The sequence below is a fragment of the Pleuronectes platessa genome, chromosome 4 (assembly GCF_947347685.1).
Source record: "Pleuronectes platessa chromosome 4, fPlePla1.1, whole genome shotgun sequence".
In the NCBI taxonomy this organism is placed as follows: domain Eukaryota; kingdom Metazoa; phylum Chordata; class Actinopteri; order Pleuronectiformes; family Pleuronectidae; genus Pleuronectes; species Pleuronectes platessa.
In genome coordinates, this window is record NC_070629.1 from 3,064,750 (window position 1) to 3,087,280 (window position 22,531).

Genomic DNA, 22,531 nt, shown 5'->3' on the forward strand with positions numbered 1-22,531 from the left:
TTTGATTACAAGCCTCTTCAGTATACCATTTCAGGGAGTGTTTTTTATGTTTTGCATACTTTTTTATTGAGGAACTGTCAAAATACACAACACAGTACAAAAGCAGTACAAGTCTCTGGCTGACGGTGCATTTTGATGTCGTATCACAAATTAAACTCAGTTGAGTTCCGCACTAGATAGTGATGGTAGAGACCACAGAAAGACAAAGGAGAGAGAAAGAGAGATGCACCAAAAGGACCAGGGGCCAGGCTGTGTTTCATCAATCACCATTGTTTTCAGGAGACTAAAACAATAATTCCACTCCCTGCTCTACTACCCATTATGGGAGGTCACAGGCTCTGTTCTCTGTGTTGAAACTTCAGTTACTGCATTCCACATCACTAATGCTCAGTGAATGCACAAGACATATTAACACCATTCGATCAATTATTTATTGTAACATGTTTGTGTCCATTCTTTATTTGTGACAAAATGATCAGTTAGTTGCATTTGTTGCTGTTCATTGTTATCTTATTTAGTAAACTTTACTCTTTTGAATTACTTAAAATTGTTAATAGTAACTTATTTAATGTGTTTCCTTTCAAAACATGACAGAGATCTAATATTTTTCGTTTCTGATCACACTGAAACTAGTCGGCATGAAGACCAGAACCATGGACATCCCTGTAGAAATCCGGAGGAAGAAGTTGAAGAGGCGGTACAAAGAGACAAGGGAAGAGAGCTGGGTCAGGACAACAGAGACTGATGGAGAAAAGGAGATGTAAGCCCTATCTCTCTTCTATCATCGTGGACAATGTGGGGTAAGTGGACAATAAGAATGAGGAATGACACAGATTTCCAGTAGTTTAGTCTTCAGGATTTTCACAGAGAAATGTCCACACGGAGTTACTCCAAATCGCCTTGCTGCCTTTGACGGCTTTCAGAGAGTTCAGAATGGAATTGTTGTGCTGCCCAGACACAACAATTAGGTGAGGTGCTACAGCCAAAGTTCACATTCAGAGAGCATCTCTGATAGTGTATACATCCTCCTGCATGTGTGGTGTCATTCCCTGTGTGTGTGACCCCTCTCCTTTCTTCTTTACCTTTCGCACATTTGTATTTGTACATTCATCTTTTCACTTATTGATCGAAGTCATTTTTATAGTTTTTACTTATTTACTTATTTCCCTTTGTCTTATGTGTTGTGAAACTGTAACAAGAAATTTCCCTGCAGGGATCAATACATATTTTCTGATTCGATATACACTATAAAATTACTGTGTATACAATGTATATAATATTGTTGTAAAAATAATATGGTATTGTCTCAAATAATGCAAACTCCAGTAGTAAGAGATGTAAGCGTTGTACCTGATGGTTTGAATGCAGTCAGCTGGACCACCTGTTAGAATCAAAAAGACATATCCAACATTCAGTCCTGTTCATTCACTGTGATATATGACTACACATTGTACACTATAGGTGTTACTTACTTGGTCTCCTGATGCTGGTTTTAGAGAGAAACTCACAAAGCTGTCAGTTCTGAAACTCTCTGAAAGACAAAAAGTATTTGTATTTAAAGTTAGCATTTTCTTCCAGGAACACTACATTTGTTTATGCAAGGCAACAACATGAAGTAAATATAATGTACGAAAGAAAGTCTCATAAAATATATATATAAACGAAAAACAAACAAGATTAGCAGTACCATCTTTATGTTCTTTCTGTTTGCATATTTCTTGTATTTATCCTTCTATTTATGATCAAATTCATGTCATATAGTCATCAGTCTTATGTTTGTAGGACAGGCTTCTACTAATGGGAAAAACCAAGAGAAGAAATAATTAGCAGCAGTCGGCTTTCTGCCCCACTCAATTTTCACCTATTCCAGACACAAAGAACAGTGAAAGTGCAGGAGAGTTTGTTTCACAGCTTTGGTGCACATACCAGGACATTGGTGATGATAACTGATGGTCAATGACGCTCTGTGACCTGTATATTCTAAACTTTCTGTTGATTCAGTTGAATTAAATGTTGTCCATCCAACATTTTTATGTGAAGGCGATTAAAAGAAACATGTGTAAGAAATGAAGGAATGCTTCAGCAATGCTCTCACTATGAATTGTCTAAATGAGATTTAATACCGCGACACACTGAACACAGAGAACTAAAGCTAGCCGACCATAAGTCACTGTGTCTGGGATGGCATCACACAGTGCTCCTCTGAACCTCTCTCCCTGTGAAATGTAGGAGCAGCGTTTTGGAGCCATGACCGAAGATCTTGTCATGTTTCTGTCACATCTTTTGTCTGGGTGTCCATCACAGTGTGCATCTAACTTTATAGAACAGCTGAGGACACAACTTTTGAAGCTTTATAAAAACACTGACAGGCATTTTCATAAACCTATATCTATTCCAGTCGTTTTATGTTGTTCTTTTGGATTTTGTTGAACTCTGAACACTCCCTGAAATTCCTTCTATTTTATGATATTATATTTGTTGGCTCCTGTGAAGCAACCCTCTATGTATTTGAGAAAAAGTCCTTTCTAAAGAATATTTTTATCTGCACACCTGTGTGTGTGTGTGTGCGTGTGTGTGCGTCTGTGTGTGTGTGTGTTTGTGTGTGTGTGTGTGTGAGAGAGAGAATAACATGGTAAGCACTGGCTGTTTGCAGTTTTCTATAGAACTGGGTGAGTAAAGCATTCATTCACATACGCACATTTCAAGGTGGAGTGGAGCTGGAGTAGGAACATTGCCTTCAGGTGTGCGTGCGCAAGGTTTTATAAAACTGAATATATTTTGGTATACGCCATTTTCAGTCTTTGTGCGCAAGTATACTTTTAGTATGAATCCTATCCACTGCTTTATAAATGAGGCTACTGGAAACCATTGTGAGTATTATTCCACCTCTAACCATATGCCTTGAGGTATCAGCTTAGGAAGAAAAATGCAGCCATTTTTGGACTATTAATAAACCAAAAATCGAAACTAATGTATTAATCAGCCTTGTTCCGTGTCTTACACACCATATCTGAAAACACAGCCAATTCTATTTTATATACCCCGGTAGTGTCCCATGTTCCTGGCCTGTATTCTGGAATTTCTCATGTTTTTATCAAGTTTAGTCAACTGTCATTTTTTAAGTGTCTTCATTCAGTATAGTTTGTCATCAGTTCTGCTCCCAGCCCGGCTGTCATTTCAGACCCAGCCACTCCCTGCAGCCAGCCTACTGCTTATTGAATCACCTCACCTGAGGGCCTCATTAATAACCATTGCGCACAAAACGGTGCATGCAAGATGCGTACACCACTTGAAGGGAGAATGTGCGCACTTCTATGGTAAATCTGAACAATGCGTACGAACGTTTTGGAGATGAGAAAATTACGATGCAGACGTGAGGTGGTGAACTGAAGTCAGATTGTTGATCCACTTCATCATGAACATTAAAACCAAGAGCGCTACCTGCTAGCGTGACATAACTGTTCCATAGAAAATTTCAATTGAAAAAGATATAAAACAATTTACAAGCAAGTTATGTTCAGATACCATTAAACAGCAGAGGAACAGAGCTGAGTTATTAATAGTGTTTTTAATAATATCTTCTAACACTGTGCGTGTATCATCCAGGACGAGAGAGTGTAACATCTCTGCAGTGAACGTGACTGTGCCACCAGGCGCAAAGAGCACACTGGAGATCACTCACTAAATATATCGAAAAACTATTCACTTTCAAACATCTATTTCCAAATAATATCCCAAAGTGGAGGTTAAGATCCACTGATGTGTGAAGTAATCTGTCAGATTTCCTTAAATATATAAATACTGTGGTGACACTCAGGCGTGATGGATGCACGGCCATGGAAGGATGAGGAGGATTCAGCGATCACAAAGAGTTTTTATCCTAGGATGATATAGATTCTATAGATCTGTGATCTGTGATCATTGTGCTTAACTCAATCCAGTTTTAAACAGATCGAACCGAACCATCCCAGTAATAACACAAGCATATAATAACAATTCTGTGTATTTTTATAGACTGAGGATTTTATCACAGCTGCTCTGAATTTAATAATCCTGCAGTTTTGGATGATTAAAAAACGAACAGGTGATACAACAAGTTCCCTCACATTCACTGTGAAGCCATTATTTATTTTCCTCCACCTTTGAATTATATAATTTTTTATTTCAGGCTCTGTTCTTTCTATTGTCCTGACTCTCATGCACTGTATTATCATCATCAACAGCAGCAGTATATATTTTTTATTAGTGACATCACTGCCGTCAAATAAAATCTCTCTTCATGTCCACCTCACTAATAGATTAAAGTAATAATGATGTGCTTTGCAATGACCATTTATAGTTTGTGTGGGCAAGAAATAAGGCAGATACACAAACGTTTCCAGGTGGACTGTGAATCATAAAGTGAACATTGCTTCTTAGATGTGCGTGCACATGGTTTTATAAATCAGAATTTTCTTTTGCGTACGCCATTTCCGGTCTTTGTGCGCATGCACACTTTTAGTATGAATCCCACACACTGTTTTATAAATGAGACCCCTGCTCTTTCTCCCCACTCACCTGCTCTCCATTTCCCCATGAACTGCCCTCTATATATACTGGTCCACTTCCTTTGTTTGCTGCCAGTTTGTCTGAGCGCCATGAGCCTTGGATTTCCAGCATTGTATTCTTGCTCAAACATATTGATTCTGTTTTGACCCAGCCTGTTAAACTTTTTTGTTGAAGTTTGCCTGCCTGGATTTTTGTATCCTTTAACATTCTTCTAGTAAATACTTTTGAACTTTCACCTGCTCCCACAGTTGTGCATTTGGCTGTGCCTATCTTGAACTGACAAGTACAGATCTGATATCAATGTAAATGATTTTGATACTCATATATGGCTGTTGATAAGACTGTTATTTTCTTGCTACTGGTTTTTAGTTTTGGTGGGGTTCATCTATTGATTGTAATTAGTTAAATCAAATGATATATAGCCCAAATTCACAAATCACAATTTGCCTCATGGGGCTTAACAAATAGCAACATCTTCTACCCTTAACCCTAAACAAGAGTAAGGAAATTTTACTCAAAAACCCAAACTTCTAGCAGAGGATAAAGTTGTAGAAAGCTCAGAAAGAGAAACCATACAGACTTCAGAGAGGGCCACATGTGAGGGATCCCATCATAAGAGAACATCAAGAAAATAACAATATTTACAACAATAATGAGAAATTACATAAATTAGAGTTCTATCAATGTTTAAAGTATTGAAGAAAATGTCCGACAGAGATAAAGGGAGCAATTCTGACAATTGGAATGATAGAGGTATTGCCAATGATGGTTGTATATTTGAGTAGGAATATGGTATATCCAATATGGTTATAATCATAATCCACGATCAGCTGCCACCAAGATCCAAATCGATAATGGCAATCATCAATTTTCGTCTGGTTTGTATCAGTGACTAGTTTTCATCATAGATGTCTTCAGTGCATTGTGAGGGGACAGCTGTAACAATCTTTATGCACAGTTACCATGGTTACAGGTGTCTCTCTGCTCTACTGTACTACACCCTGACGAAGCTCAGAAAATCCAGTTCCCATTTCCAAACTATGTTTGAGCAGAACCACTCCCTCTAATCCAAGTAAGCACAATACGCACAGTGCTCGTAGAAGGTGCTACTTAGGAATGTCAGGGTGTTCGAGGTACTAGGAGGGGAGATCATCTCAGAAAAGGAAAGTCTTCAAGAGGTTCTTAATATGTCCAAGATACACGTTTATTATTGTGCCGGATGAAACTGAGCAGATGAAACTGATAAGATAGCTAAACTAATATCGGTTACCTAATGTAGCATATGACTGTGAGTTGCCGGCCACTAGGCCATCTTAAAGATCAAACAAGGACAAACAGCTTACCTTAGTTGACGCTATTTTGAATGATTTCTTTAGGTGGTTCTTTAGTGACACAATGTTGGTAATGCAACCTACCGTTCTTGATAACCAATGATGTGGACGTGGAACTGGGGGGTCCAGAGGTCTCACTAGTCTCAGGACTGGAGGGGGCAGGTTGACTGCGGCACCAGGAGGTAATTGGGGCCCTTTGGGATGGCAGGAAGCTGGTTGGCTGGGAACAGTTCTGAAAATACATCACAACCGAATCAGAAGTGCCACAACTGTATGTTTTTATAATGAAGTAAAGTATACCTACTAGTCTATCAAACTACTTCTATCCTTAGAAACTACACAAAAAAAAGCAAAGTCTGAGTTTGGGTAAAGTAAACGTGTGAAGAGGGAATTTATTTTCTGCCCTGTACTGATGGACCTGACCACTGCTGTGTGCTTCTCACTCACTCACCGTGAAAGATAAGGCCTTTCTCTTTTCTTTGATCCTCTTTATGGCATTCCTCACCTAAATGAGAAGCAAGTTTTACACCCACTGATTTGTCCAAAAGGCTGGAAGCCTCACATACCGTACACAGATACATTCTGATATTCGGCTGTAGCGGTGACAGACAGTGGCACTGACAATGGAGTGAATGCCTTCTTACCTCACTGTTGTAAACAGCATACACTAAGAAGATGTACAGGCCCTGCAGAGGGGAGAGACACATATTAGAAAGCACATGTGAAAGATGTGGAGAAATTGAAGTGAATCAACTCCATTCATACAGTACAGCTTTTATTGACATTATGAATCTTCATCAAGTCCATTCAGTGCTGCACTTTGTCCTCTTACTCTAACAATGTTTTCCTCTTGACCATATCAAAAGGAAAAGAAGATATTTTAAAATACCTCTACAGGCACTCTATCCGTGTGTATCTACTCCCTTTTGGCACAAACTTCAGTTACATTCAGCAGGGTGTGGAACTTAAATCTCAGCTGAACTGAATCCAAACTGGACTGGAGAAAATCTGTTTCAGAAATGTAATTTGGACAAAATGAGTTTTCTCCAACGTTGCAGCCTGTAGACCTCCCATAGCGATTCATTGAGGAAGTGGAGGGCACGATAAAAATAGGATCCCTGCACCCAACCACCAGTGTTCTACTGCAGCAGTACCAACTCAATTACCTCCACTTGTTTGCGCTTGGAAGTAAAACGTTTTTAGTTTGCTACAATGGAAGGATCCTGTCATCTTGTGTTTTATCTTAATCTGATGGTTAATATTTTTCATGTTTTGTTTAGTTATTCCATATTTTTTTAAACCATGAGTGTGAGCTTATCAAGATTAAAAAGAACAGAAGCAAAAAGGCTGGCATTCGTATAAGCAACACAGCAACAACTAGTACAATTGACAATGAGTATGTTAGATTTACAGTGTGTGAATGATCAAGCATTGACAAGGGTCAATAATATTCAGTGATGCCGGTAACGCGCTACTTAGTAATCAATCAATCAATCAATCAAATTTTATTTGTATAGCCCATATTCACAAATTACAATTCATCTCATAGGGCTTTAACAGGGTGTGGCATCCTCTGTCCTTAACCCTCAGCAAGAGTAAGGAAAAACTACTAAAAACCCTTTTAACAGGGTAAAAATATGTAGAAACCTCAGAGAGAGCCACATGTGAGGGATCCCTCTCCCAGGACGGACAGAAGTGCAATAGATGCCAACGCGTTACTCTAATCTGACCGCTTTTTTCAGTAACGAGTAATCTAACGCGTTACTATTTCCAAACCAGTAATCAGATTAAAGTTACTTGTCCAAGTCACCTTGCGTTACTATTTCGGTATTTGTGGTTAGCCCGCTGGGCACGTCCTGCGGCTGGGGGAGCAGTCGCCCCGTCGCCCTCCTCACCACGCCGCCGGAGGCTCGGTGTGCGGCACTCCTCGACGTTTTTTTATGGGGGGAGGTGCTCGTCCGCGGTGCGGGGGCTTTCCTTATAGTATGCCGCGGGGCGGTGTCCGTCGGCGCTGCGGAAGGCGGGGACCGGTTGGAGGGGACCGGGTACGACGGTCGGCGACAGCGACTCTGGACGTGTGTCGGGCTCTTCTCGCGGATCACCTCAGCTACAGCGCCCGTTAGGGGAACCCTCCGTTGGCGCGGGGGGGGGGGGGCCTCCGGCGGTGTCTAATAAAGTTAGTGTTGGCCAAACCGGTTGTCATTTTTATGTTGAGGCGGCGGGGGTGTTGTCGGCAGCTGCTGAATGTAACTAATAAAGTAACTTGTAATCTAACTTAGTTACTTTTAAAATCAAGTAACTTGTAATCTAACTTAGTTACTTTTAAAATCAAGTAACTTGTAAAGTAACTAAGTTACTTTTTCAAAGTAACTATGGCAACACTGATAATATTGCAGGCACCCAGGGAGTGGGGGCCAATACAATTTTGCTTAAACACTAGTGCTGGCTCTGCCTACACATAGATATTTCAAAACACTGCAAACATATGTACTCGCCGCCGCTAGTTACATGTGATCTAGCTTTGCTTAATCCACTCCTTCAAAATTAATCACACATTTACAGCCGTCCTTATACAGACCTGCTGTGTCTTCCTCACAGAATACATTTTTCTCAGGGGTGGTGAGTTCATTTCACACATTCAATCTTTGATCTTTTGCACAACCTAATAATAGCCGAAGTAACGATTTACTCCCACCAATTCCCTGTATTCCTAATGCACTCTAAGGCCCAATCACACTTGACCCCTTCTCCCTAACCTTACCCCTGCCCCATGTTTTCGAGGGGTTATCTTGCCCCTTGAAACGGAGTCACAAGGGTAGTGGCTGAAAACTTCCCCTACGAATTGGGACTGCACTTCAGGGAGCTGTTATGTCCTTAGTAGTCCTTGAGGGAACCAGACACGTCATCAGTAGTCGTCGGTATAAATATGGGACTGATGGCTCAGCTGATTCCCTTCAATACGTTCATTGGCAAAGCTCAAAAAAGGGATAGTTCACCAAGAAAGAAAAATTCACTCATTATCAACTCACCACGATGCTGATTGAAGGGAAGGTGAACTGTTTGAGTCCACAAAACACTTTAGGAGTCTCAGGGGTTAACAGTGTTAGAGCAGAGTACAATTTAAGACAATGCTGATTCCTTCTTCAGACGTAATAAAATTACAGAAAAAGCTTAACATGCCTCCATACTGCTCATGTAGTGTCACATGAGCACTGTCATGATCCTCCAACCCCTCTCTGTGTCCCCCCTCTGTTTGTGTTAGGTGGCATCCTGCTCCTGAGCTCTGGCAGCTTGTACACCTGATGCTCATCACCTAATCACTTCCTGCAGTACTTCAACCTCTTTGCCAGATCGTTCCGTCCATTACTGTGGAGCCACGTCTGACATTAGCTCTATCTTACCTTGCCTGTGCTCATGACTAACTTCTTGTCTCCTCGTGTTCAGAACCATCCCAGCCTGCCAGCTCCTGATTAACACCACCTGCTAACATGTCCGCCGCCAGCCGTCTTCACTATTCCCCTCTCTTGCCTTCTGAATCCACTGGATCCCTCACCGACACTCCACCGCTGTTCTGCCTGCCTCCCCGTGAGTCCCACCATTATTGTCCTTTTGAATAACTGTTAAACTGCATCCTCGAGTCTGTCCTGCATTCTGTGCCCGAATCTCCATTGAACGTAACACGTTGACAGTGTTTGATAAGTTACGAACCTAACCTGAAATAAGAAGTCAATCAATTTAGCAGCATTAACCCTGACATTATCAGGGACTTCCAAAACAAAATACGTGACATTGAAAGAACTATTCATTGAGTGTTTTCTGTTCGGATGGCATATAAGGCCTTGGTAGAGTTTATGTAACAGAGGAAAATGATGGTCATTGTTTAAAAGAAGGATAAGATGAAAACAGCTATCTCCCGTGTCAAAGTCAGTGCTAAATTTTCTCCCAACAATCCACCCTGACCTACTCTTAAGAGTATATTAGTCTTAGTACAACACTCATTCCACCTTTTCCTCTTAGGGAGTCCTTCAAAAAAAAATTATTCATATTTTCATTTTTCTTCTGGGGGAAAAATATACACACTCCAAATACATCTAAATTATAATATACATAGGTCTGTGATGTGAGCAGGGCAGAGCCCATTATGTTCATAATCAGAAGTGTAAGCATGGTCAGATATTATTGAAGAACATTTTAAGACACATTTATCAGACTAAGCCTCAAACTGACTTTTGGTTTTATGTTTATACATGTTTTCTGGGCTACAGACAAACTCCCTGTGACCCCTCTATGGTGACTGTTGATCAAGTGTTGTGTCTTTCTCTAGAAAAACAAAAAAATCTCTGCTTTGCTGATGCTGAAGAAGACAAGGTTTAAGCTTGCTCTGCATTCATTAAGTTATTTAACTGTAATTTAAATGGTATAGTTGCAACATTTTATCAAACTACCTAACTTGTAGCATTGAAAAAAAACACATTCCTAAATAGGTTCTAGTGTGGAGAGTGCACATATTTAGTTATTTATTTATTTAATAAGTGCTTTTAATAGGAATGCTGGTTCTTATGATCATGTGCATGTAAACAGCAACTGAAGGTGGTATAATCAATGCCTATTGCAAAACTAGGCACACGTTAGTAGTTGGCTGCTAAAGCAGCTTTAATAGAACATGCAATATGAACTTTGAATACATATTCTTGAAGCAGTTCAGCTGAGACATCACCTGATGTGAGTTGCTATAGAAATCTGCTGCTGTCAGCTGAAGTATTGAGGATGAGTTTTACATTTTGACATGCCTGAACTAATGCTATGTGCAATATGCTCAATACCATACAAAAATCACTGGCCAAATTATTCTGTGTTGAGACCGTTGAGACCAGTGGCTGCCGGTCAGCAGAGGGTGCACGTGCAGCACCTCACCAGCCACAAAGTGTAATTCAGATCATCAAGCTCATTAACTTATTCATCAATACTAATTCAAATTCTCTCTACTTTTCAGTCATTTGAATATGATTATGAATATATTGTTGCCCAATTACTAATGCAGTAGGTCGTTTGTAATCTCACACCGGTACATATGCTGATTACTGGTTACTACTGTGATGTGAAAGACAGGAGTGGTTAGGTGACAGATAAAACCACATGAGACCTGAGACCACCACTTTAGCTAGGGGTTAAGTAAAACCTCAAAACTAAAACCTGCTGGATGTTATTATTCAACCCAGTCTTGTCCTACTAGTGCTCGTTCTCTGCTTTCGTGACCCACAGGCTCTCCATAATACTTGCTTTTATAGTCTGTTGAAGCAGCCAATTAAAAAAATATTTTTGGGGGTAATAATAAGAAAGCTGGCTGGCCCAGCCTCACCCTCATAACTGCATGAGGAACTCCTACTGTAGTGTTATCTGCCCTCAGCTGGACACTGGCAGTAAATCTAAATTAACAAGCAGCTCTCTTGGGGTCACCCAGGGGCTAGTTCATTTTGATTAATTAAAGACTGCGGAAGAGCATGGAGGGGTGGGTGGCGTAGGAACAGACATCTAGAGATGCACAAAATGGATAGAAGGTATAAGTATAACAGAACCAGGGTGTGGATATAGTGTGCAGTAAGTGAAGGGTTTGAGAGAGAGGAAGTGAGTGCTGTGTTATCAGGGGAGGAATAAAGGAGGTTGATCCGGTATGACTTGTCTCCTTTATGCATGTTCTGATTTCATCTGTGTACAATCATTAAAATGTCTGATGACAGGATATTCATTTTAACTTCAACTGAATAAATTGTAAACTTCCAGTATAAGTGGGCAGCTATAACTCTGGAGGTAGAGGGGGTCGATCACGAATCAGGTGTTAGGGGTCTGCTTGCCAGCTGCCTAAGCTTCCTTGGTCAAGGCACTGAACCCCAGATTGTATGATTGAAAAGCTCTATTTGTACAATGTGTGCAAACTGTCTTCTTCAGCTGGTTTATGCTGTGCATTGCTGGTCATCATGCAGCACTTTAAAGGTTCAGTGTTTAAGATTTAGCTGAAAGGGATCTGTTGGCAGAAACTTAAATAGTGTGTAATCATTTACATTGTATAAATTGTTGTTTTCTTTAGCCTAGAATGGGCCCTATGTTTTTATTACAACTAAAGGCTACCATAGGTTCTCTTTCATGTTTGGGAGGGTGAGGTGAGAGGTATTCAGCTGCAAAAGGAAACTTCACTACTAGATGTCACCAAATTCTATACCCTGAACCTTTAATTCTTCTTGTGTCATAATGAAAGATGTAATAACTATTTTGTTGTCTTGTTCACTTGTGGCTAGCAGAAACAAGGTAGACCACAACACTGACATGTCACCTGTTTGGACGATACGGTAAAAATATTTGCAAACTACTTATTTACAAATGAAGCAGTTACAGAGCAACTATATATGTTGTGAGTAATGTTTTAGCCTACAGAAAACAGCTGCCAGATTTTAACGATGAGCTGAAACTCACAATGAGGACACATTTTCCATTGTCACATTGTTTTCATCTTGTTATTAACACAAATACGGATCAAGTTAAAAACCAAGCATGACTGCTTTAGGGAACCCCTAAATTTGAACCATTATCCAATGTGTAAACTGTATTTAATTTAAAACAGAAAAATGTAGATAAATAAAAGATTCTGCAGATGTCGCATGTCTTTGTTTACCTGGAAGGCATTAAGGGCGATGAAGACATAGGCGACTACAACAGACAGATGGACCAGCACCCCACACAGCCAGGTCAAACCCAGCACGGGCAGCAGGATGAGCACTGGACGTGTCACAGCCCTGCAAACATACAAAGAATGCACGCACAAAAATCATAAATGCACATGTAGTATGCGTATGAATTCAACACATGATTTCTAAAATGTAGATGCATAAGAGTGACACCTACCAGGCCACTGAAACATAACTCCACACTGTTGTGAGAACTGAGAACTACACATGAGTGTAGGCAGACAGAAGGACTCAGCAAAGTGGAGTTTTCAAGGTATTTTGATGACATTTATAGAATATTTCTTCTTTGAATTCACATCAAACATCTCTTCACAGCGATAGATTTTACCGCCTACCACAGTCATACTCCTGTTCCTTTGCAATCAGGCTTTGAATGATCCTGGTCCTTATATGGCCAATAACCATTTCATGGGGCAAGGCAGAAAAGGTTGCCTTTGTTCAAACCACTATTGTTGTCACACTGCTGCACCTGGGTAGAGAGATTGAGTTTTCATACTGCACTGTGTCTGTGCAAGGACAAAGCCAGCACTCAAAATAAAAGGGAAGAGAACGCTCTTCCCTTTTATTTTTGAAAGTCGTTTTCCCTCTAATCTCCTGAATTCACATAACACTCTTGAGCTGGCACAGACATCTACTTTCAGTCTGTTTGTGAGGGAATGAAGAGACATAGTGAGAGGGGGAATGGCATTGTGGAATTTTCATCACTCTAAGACAAATGTGTGAAAAGAAATTCTGGATGGAAGAGAGCTGCTGCATGTTGGGTTGAAGGACTTTTTCAGAAACCTGAATATGAAAAGAGATGGTAGTCTCTCCTCAGCCATAAGATATATTAGTAACATCTACCAATTCTAGTGTACTGACCTGTGTAATAACCTCTGAAAGAACACAGTACTGACAGAATAATGTCCCTAATACAAATGGCATATTGACGTCTTATAATCCATTTACTTTACAATCCTTACAGGGTGAGGAAGATTTAGATAATGTTATGCTGCACATGTATTGTACTGGTAAAGGTTTTCTAAAAACTCTAACTTCCCTCATGTGGTATCTTGTTACAGATTTTGAAAAATATCTCTCCCTGACAATTCTGCCACCCACCCAAGTGGATAGGCTTTCAGTTGTATGCACACAGTGTTGAAACAATACATGAATAAAATCACATCAGCATCTAAGTTTTCACACTGCTCTGGCTACTCCACAGACCTTTCTATCAACCGTTTTCATTCGGATTATTTATTCCACAGAAACTGCTCACAGTAGGGTCCAAGCATGTTTGGCTTTTCTAAGAACACTAAAACATATAGTGGTGGCTGGTCAATACAGCGCCCTCCAACACCCATAGACAAAAAAGCCTGCATAAAAATGTTAAACATAATTTAATTAGATAATTATAGTTTACACATACAATGCTCCTGGTAGACCTTAAGCGCCTGTGAGTGTTCAATATAGTTTTCAAATTGTATTTTGTTAATTTCTGTCTGTGGCAAAGGAAGTTGGAAGTGAATAGCGGCCCCTAAACCTTTGGCAACCACAGGACCTGGGGCTGCCCTTCAATTCGTTTTTGCAGATTTTCCATTCAAAGCAAATTGGTATTGATTTACGTTTTTTTTATCTCATGTGATTGGAAGACCCAGCATGCGTCTCAGGTACATCCACTGTCACTGAGTTACTTCTGACCGGCAAAGATATGGAGACTTCAAGGGAAACTCCGCATATCTGATCGTTTCTTTTCAAGAAGCAAATAGGATAAAGGATCTTGGACGACGTGATTTACAGATTCAGCAGCAAGTGATGCGGATGAGCTTACACTCTGGCTTAACCATTATGAGAAACAGAGTTGTCGTTTTTCTGTTTTCTGTTTCAAAGTTTCGACACAGAGGTACTGTGGATAATGACGGGGGTACAAGACCTTAAACATCTCTCTTAAAAAAGCAAACGCTCTGAAAGTTGCCACAGTCACTTAAGACACAAGCAGGCTACGCTTTTGCAGCAGGCTTAGCATTGCTCAGCAGCTTGATGAAGGCTACAGGATTGGCATATCGTGTGTTGTGTTGTTATTGTTGAGTCTATATTTTATCATCAGCCAAACAGGATTACTAGAAATGTTTGTTCTATCATCCTGCCACCATAGTCAACATAAACAGACCTGACAAAGGGAAAGAGGAAGTAATGTTTTGTACTCGGCGTATATATATATATATATACATACACATATACATATACATATGTACGCATCACAGGCACAGTAGGTTATGAACAGTATGTAGAATGTGCATAGAGGTCATGGCAAGGTGGAGATACTGTTTATGAAGTATGCAGAGGAATTTTTTTTTCTGTATTCATGGTTGAAAATGCTGAGTTTGGAATAACCCGGAGTGCTTCAGTCTTTAGTGGTCAGTGAGTGGCAGAAATGTTTGGATTTTGGATACGACGAAAAACTTTTTATTTTTATTTTAAAAACTCTTTATGTGGCAGAATTCACTGTGTGGCAGAGTGTCTCAGTAAAGACAGATCCCATCGAACATGTACACATGCAGGCACGCACACACACACACAAACACACACAGATTTGGGACCAGGTGTTAAACTGATAAGCCCTGACAGCTCCCACAGCAGGCTCCTGAGCCTAACTCCCATTCTCTCACACTGTCTCTAATGACTATTGTGCTGCCTAGACCAGAAAGCAACTGTGTATTTGTGAGAGAGTGTATGCGAGAGAGCGTGGGTGCATAAGCGGTAGAGCCTGACGAAAGAGAGTAGGAGAGAGAGAGAGAGAGAAACCATTGTATCTCACCAGGTGAGGTCAAAGGTCTGCAACTTTGATGCTGAGCTTGGACTGAGCATCTTAGCACGACGATGAGCACTGGAAACCGTCACCATGACAACCCGACACAGCACAACTGCATTGACCTGCAGGCGGAGGACAATAGTATCAACATGGCCTCCAGAAAACACGAGATGTGCTGCTGCAGATCCACTTGGCCTCCTGCTTACATGCAGAGCAAGGGACATTCACGCAGGAAATCACATCACATAAAATAGTTTTCACACATGCACAAGACATTATTTCATGCAACTAAAATAAAATGAAGAGAAAGAGGCTAAACACATTGAACACAGTTGTGAAGATTTACTTTTGGAAAGAGCACGTCTGAGCTGTATTCATCAATTTCTGTCCTCTGGAAACACTTTTGTTGTAGGCATTTCTTTACTTGGTTGTATTGTGTATTTGTATTGTATTTGCTGTTTTATTGCGTACCATGGTTGTGTTAAATATTGCAGGCTTTTTTGTTTTAGGAGACAGTTAGTATGAAATGGAAAAGAGAGCAGGGAAGACACATAGCAACAGGCCGGGTTGGCAACAGTCCTCTGGCCGCTGTAGGAAGGCTCAAATCTCGATATGCGGGGCACCAGTGCTACCAGGTCACCTAGTGGGTGCCCTGCAATTGGTATCTCCGTATGGAATGGTAAATGGTCTGTATTTTCCAGTCTTGATGGCTACTCAAAGCGCTTTACAGTACAGGTCATTAGCATTCACCCATTAATAGAGTGCATTTGGTCAGCACTTTTTTATGAGGGATAATCTTGCCAAAATCATAACAGTTACATACCGCCAAGACAAATATTACAGGTCCCACAAAGGCCCAGATGGTGTCAGTCTTCACATTGAGCCAGCAGTGATCATCTGCCTTGTATTTGTCCACTGATACTGCCAGTGTTACACCAACTATTAGAACAGGCAGTCCTGAAAAACAATTCAATAAAAGAAAATGAAATGTGGGCATGTTTTGACAAAACAAAAAGAGGAGCAAGTCTAAAGATATTTATGAACAGTGACTTCTACCATGTATTGCGCAGAATATTTAGTCTGTTCTCTTCACTTGGTCTATTTAGTCTAAAGGGGAACATTGATCACATCTGCACAGATGGCTGAGAGGGACACCATATTCACACACTGTCCTCAGCTTAGTTTGTAACACAACACATATGGCTGAATTTGGGAACATGAACAATAGCAGCTGCAGGCGTAGTTTTCTTTATTTCAAACTTGGTTAAGGTTGAAGTATAGTATGTTGATTACCTTCATATTAAACATTCAATACTTACTATAACTATGATATATTGGGAATAATTAGCACAAACAAGCAAGTCACAATGCAGTCATTAAACAACCCCACAACAATCAGGTGCTGTAGGATTCAGCTGTCAATGTATTATCTCTGTTGATAGAGAAAACATTTAGATGAGTAAGTAAATAAGTGGAAAAACAGGAATAAAAACATGATTCCCAAATTTGTATTAACAATAAAGGAACATTTTTAGCGTTTTCTAACTAAAGTTATGATTAAAGTCATGGTGTTTATTGAGATTACAATTCTCTTGACATTCTGAGATAAGGATTCTGGTTTAATAAATAAAACTCACTACAGTTACGAACGGGTGTGATGGTGTTATGATGCAGGATGATTGTGTGAAGGACCCCTAGATTAGGTGAGAGCATCAAGTTTTTTATTTGATGTCACCACCTGTGGTTAACCAGATTGTAGACCAAAATAACTAATGCAGTGCCCATTGAAAACCTGGCTTATTGGGAACAAGTTGGAAACATTTGCTTAACTTTACTTAAGTGTTCATACGCTGCATGTTCACAACTCTTTTAAATAAAATCTCTGTAATTCAGGTCGATATGAAGAATTGCAGCAACAATGTGAACATTGTGCATTTACTTTGAAGCCAAATTACCAGGAAGTGATTCTGTGAATGTTGCCATGATGGAGATCAGCACCCGTGAGTCCGGTCATATCAGTCTGATTTGGTTAAAAATATTATTAAATTGATCTAGCAGGCCAGTTTTGACCCTAGGGAGATTAAATTATGACCCCTGCTGTAGTTTATCCGGGACGTAGAAGTCTGTTTATTCAAATTCTGTAAATGTTGATCAAATTGCATGTCCAACCTTCACTTCCCTGGCCACCTAATAATATGCATGGCAAGTATGAAGCCTATAAGATAAATGGTTCACATTCGCTTTATGCCTTCCACATACAGACAGACAGACTTGGAATTAGTTGGTAGATGACAGATATTTGAGTTGACAGACTAATAGAGTTATAAATTAAAAACAATGAAGTACAATAAAACAAAGAGTTAACCAGGTCATAAATCATTCAGAAATGTGACACGCCAGTGAAGAGAGGTGAGGGTTTACCCCAGCCAATGATGTAGTAGAGCTTCATCCTGCGGTCCTCACTGATGTTGACTGACACTACTTTGCTCCAGAGCAGCAGGCCCTCCACAAGCATCCAGGAGAAGGACGCCATGAAGAAGAGGTGAAGGAGTGCAGTCACCATGAAGCACGCTTCCTTCAGGATAAAAAATATACAGTATACACTGACTGAGCACTTTAGTCGGTATGGTAAATGGACTTTATTTATATAGCCCTCTCGTTAATGTTCAGTCATTTGAGCAATTGTTAATATAGAAATGATTTTTTACTTGATACCCAACACATGATGCCTGTTCTCAACACATGAGATGACTAGCATACTTTCATTAATCATCTCTGAATGCTGCTATCAAAGATGCAATTCAATATACAGCCATCGTCCAGCTAGTGAACAGTAGTTGTGAGCAAGAAGATGATATATCACTGGTTTAAAGTCGAAAAAACTGCTGCAATGTGTATGTCCATTTCCTCTCTTCTGCCTCTCTCTGGAGCTGCAGACAGAACAGGCTGTTTTTGCCTGCCTCTTGAGCCCCTCCTCTGATTTGCTGACTGCAATTTGAGTGACACGCAACCAGGCCTATAATGGGTCTCATTCTGGTGCATTGACGATGGTAAACAGCTGTCGCGTTCGGTGTGGAGGGGTGGTGGTTGGGAGCAGGGATGTTGAGTTCGGAGGCTGGACTGGTACTGGCTGGGTAAATGTTGTTTTGTTTATATAGCACTTTTCTAGTCTTGACCACTCAAAGCTCTTTACAGTACAGTTTTACATTCACCCATTCACACACATTCATACAGTGCATCTACTCGCAGCACTTAGTTATTCTATGGGGGGCCAATCGGGGTTCAGCATCTTGCCCAAGGACACTTCGGCATGCAGATGGGTCAGACTGGGGATTGAACTGCCGACATTCAGGTTGGAGGGCGACCACTCTACCCCTCAACCCCAGCCGCCCTTGGGGCTGAGAGATGAGTGCGATCCCGAATGACATCATACGGGGGAGGAAGTACGAAATGAGATGTTTCAATAACATATTTCATAGAAAAGATTGAGTTAAAAAGTCAGTGTAGTGACTGTTTTCATACTTTGAGAGTCCTGTTACGGTTTGGTGGAGGAGATGGACCCAGGATGCAGAGGTTATAACAAAAAGGTGTATTTAATATAAAAGGGGTCTTTAAACAAGACAAAAACAAAACATAACCGGTGACTACTGGAGAGTAAAAAACCCAGGGATGAAAAACACAGGTGCCTACTCTGGTGAGCAGGAGCAGAAGTTGAGCGTCAAGGCGCACAAGGAACACAGAAGATCCGCAGGGGAAAGCTGCACGAGACAGCAGTACAAACAAACCTATAGAAGACTACGTGTAGAAACGAGTAGCACAACCACGACTACAAACCGACAGAGGACAAAGGGAAACACAGAGGCTTAAATACAGAGGAAAGGAAGGGGCAATTACGCACAGGTGAAACACATGAGGATTGGGCACGACAATCAACAACATGAAGTAAAGACCGAAACACACAAGGAAAGCGGGACTACAAAATAAAACAGGAAAAAAAATACAAAGAGACTGAAAATAACAAAGTAAAATGACAGGACGTCACAGTACCCCCCCCTCAAGGACCGGATTCCAGACGGTCCATAACCGAGACGGGTGGGAGGAGGGGGGAACCGGAGGAGGGAATTCGGGAGGTGCCCAGGGTCTCAGGCCGACGGCTCCGTGGCCGCTCCGGGGCTGAGCACAGAGGCTCGGGAGGACGGCGCCGTGGCCGATCAACGGCGGTCAGGAGCCCAACACGGGAGCTCTTCGAGCAGGTGGCCCGAAGACCAGTCAGGGGCAGAGGGCAAGAGCCTCGACCTCAGCCCCGGACGTGGGGCAAGAACTGGAGCTGGCACTGTGAGGATCTCCGACGCCGGAACCAGAGTGGCGTCTGCCGGGACCCTCCGGAGTGGGACAGGTTCTGCAGCGGGGGCAGGGACTGGAAAAGCCGCCGCTGTGAAGACCACTGACGTCGGAGAAAGAGAGACATCAGACGGGAACCTCCACCGCGGAGCAGGGACTGGAGCTGGGTGCGGAGCTGGCACCGCGAGGATCTCAGACGCCGAAACACAGGGGACGTCAGCCGAGAGCCTCCGGCGCGGAGCAGGCACTGGAGCTGGGTGCGGAGCTGGCACCGCGAGGATCTCTGACGCCGATACACAGGGGACGTCAGCCGAGAGCCTCCGGTGCGGAGCAGGCACTGGAGCAGGGACTGGAGCAGGTGCTGGAGCAGACGCCGCTGTGAGGACCACTGACGTCGGAGAACGAGTGACATCAGCTGAGGGCCTCCAGCGCGGAGCAGGGACTGGAGCAGGTGCTGGCGCAGACGCCGCTGTGAGGACCACTGACGTCGGAGAATGAGAGACGTCAGCTGGGAGCCCCTGGCGCGGAGCAGGGACTGGAGCTGGGTGCGGAGCTGGCACCGCGAGGATCTCCAACGCCGAAACACGGCGATCCTTAAGCCAGGCCTCCACCACCAAGATCTCCTCCAGGGTCTCCGCAGGGTCTGGGGCTCCCTCCTCCAGCTCATACACCAGAAACTCAAAATAATAAACTTTTTCAAAAAATAAATTAACCTCTGCTAGGTCCATAGTTTGGTCGGTTTGTTCTGTTATGGTTTGGTGGAGGAGATGGACCCAGGATGCAGAGGTTATAACAAAAAAGTGTATTTAATATAAAAGGGGTCTTTAAACAAGACAAAAACAAAACATAACCGGTGACTACTGGAGAGCAAAAAACCCAGGGATGAAAAACACAGGTGCCTACTCTGGTGAGCAGGAGCAGAAGTTGAGCGTCAAGGCGCAAAAGGAACACAGAAGATCCGCAGGGGAAAGCTGCACGAGACAGCAGTACAAAACAAACCTATAGAAGACTACGTGTAGAAACGAGTAGCACAACCACGACTACAAACCGACAGAGGACAAAGGGAAACACAGAGGCTTAAATACAGAGGAAAGGAAGGGGCAATTACGCACAGGTGAAACACATGAGGATTGGGCACGACAATCAACAACAGGAAGTAAAGACCGAAACACACAAGGAAAGCGGGACTACAAAATAAAACAGGAAACAGAAAATACAAAGAGACTGAAATTAACAAACTAAAATGACAGGACGTCACAGGTCCCTTGTGACCCCCTTCAAGTCACATGGGATAGTAAAAGCCCATCAAATGTATTTGACACAATATGGGCCCTTTAATGTCTTGTGAATGAATTAGACTGTGGTCTGGTGACCAGAGATATTTTACTGTCTGTGTGAATATTTGTATTTTGTGAAGAATAGAGAAATCATATTTTGTATTATTTTTAACATTATTTAATTATTATTACTCCTCATAATACAGTTTCCCACCTCATTTGCAGACGCCCAGTCACTGCACATCAACAGCAGCTCCGCGATGCCCAGAGAAACTATCAGGTTCTTATGCACAGTGGTACGGTCTGATTTAGGGACACTGAAAAGATTTGAACACACACACACACACACGCACACGCACAAACACACACACACACACACATTACATTGACTTTCCATGGACATTAATTTCCTGGAGACTTACTTGAACCGTAAACATGAACACTGCTTGCACGTTAACCTCAACTTAACTTAACCCGAACCCTCACCGTAACATTACCCTAAAGTTGAAACATCCTCGCCATTAAAGAAACAGTTTTTGTTTAGTTTTATCCAAATAATGTCACCATGTAAACAGATTCAAGTCCCCACAGAATGAGTGGTACCAAGACCATAGATGCACATATAAATGCATGCAAACCCACATAGCTTAAATTACCTGAGTGAGGCTCTCACAGGCGTTTTCAATTTTTTTACCAAAAATGCTTTACTGCGGTGCTGTTCACATATCCAGAGAGCACAATGTTCTGTCTTTTTCCATTTATTGATGTGAATCTGGCAGAGTTTTATTAAATGCTTTTCACCCTCTGCACTTTACAGAGTGCACTCTTTAACATTTTTGACTCACCCCACCGCGATGAAGAGGATGAAGGTGAAGAGGAGGCCACACAGAGACACTCCACAGCCGATGAACGTCAACACCTGCAGAGCGTTTTCGTTCTCCGGGCTCCTCTGACACAGACACACACAGATTGTGAGCCATACATAGCAGCAAATACTGTAGATGAAAGCCTACATCAAATACACAATGATAATTCAGGAGAGGAATGTTACCTGGGCTTCATAAACCTGCAGCAGCAATGCAAAATTTGTGGTATGGTTGCAATGGCACACAGTGTATCCATATTCTTTGGACACTACCTCACAGCCTTTGGTATTCCACCACCCACCAGCCTCTGGACTAGGCAGTCACAAACAACACATATAAATATCTATATACACACAGGAATGCCAAGAATGAAAATATTTTCATATCTAAAAGTGTTGCTGCATTTATTACATTTTTAATGAAACAGCTAAGATAACTGTGGTATTACAGTTGATTGGTACTTACCTGAGATCAAAATCCCAGAATGCACACACTGGATCATACACAGTACCAGTTGGATTCTGTAGGAAATATAGTACAAAAAAATGATCTAAAGAAACATTCTGTATTTATATAGTGGATTTCTAGTCTTGATGACTATTCATACAGTAAAGTTTAGTTTGACACATTTATACAA

General features: G+C 41.6%; 1 protein-coding gene across 1 annotated transcript in view; it reads right to left on the bottom strand.

Moving 5' to 3' along the window:
• Positions 1-1,306: 1,306 nt before the first annotated feature.
• The window catches only part of adgrd2 (adhesion G protein-coupled receptor D2), a 36,021-nt gene continuing 14,796 nt past the window's right edge, over positions 1,307-22,531 (bottom strand). The window contains exons 12-24 of the mRNA XM_053420188.1: positions 22,360-22,415; positions 22,080-22,206; positions 21,874-21,977; positions 21,243-21,345; positions 17,832-17,985; positions 16,234-16,367; positions 15,417-15,532; positions 12,547-12,667; positions 6,524-6,565; positions 6,331-6,384; positions 5,964-6,111; positions 1,473-1,531; positions 1,307-1,381 (exon numbers count right to left, since the gene is read on the bottom strand). Of these exons, the coding sequence (XP_053276163.1) occupies positions 1,307-1,381; positions 1,473-1,531; positions 5,964-6,111; positions 6,331-6,384; positions 6,524-6,565; positions 12,547-12,667; positions 15,417-15,532; positions 16,234-16,367; positions 17,832-17,985; positions 21,243-21,345; positions 21,874-21,977; positions 22,080-22,206; positions 22,360-22,415 (1,293 nt within the window). The remainder of the gene's footprint in view (positions 1,382-1,472; positions 1,532-5,963; positions 6,112-6,330; positions 6,385-6,523; positions 6,566-12,546; positions 12,668-15,416; positions 15,533-16,233; positions 16,368-17,831; positions 17,986-21,242; positions 21,346-21,873; positions 21,978-22,079; positions 22,207-22,359; positions 22,416-22,531) is intronic.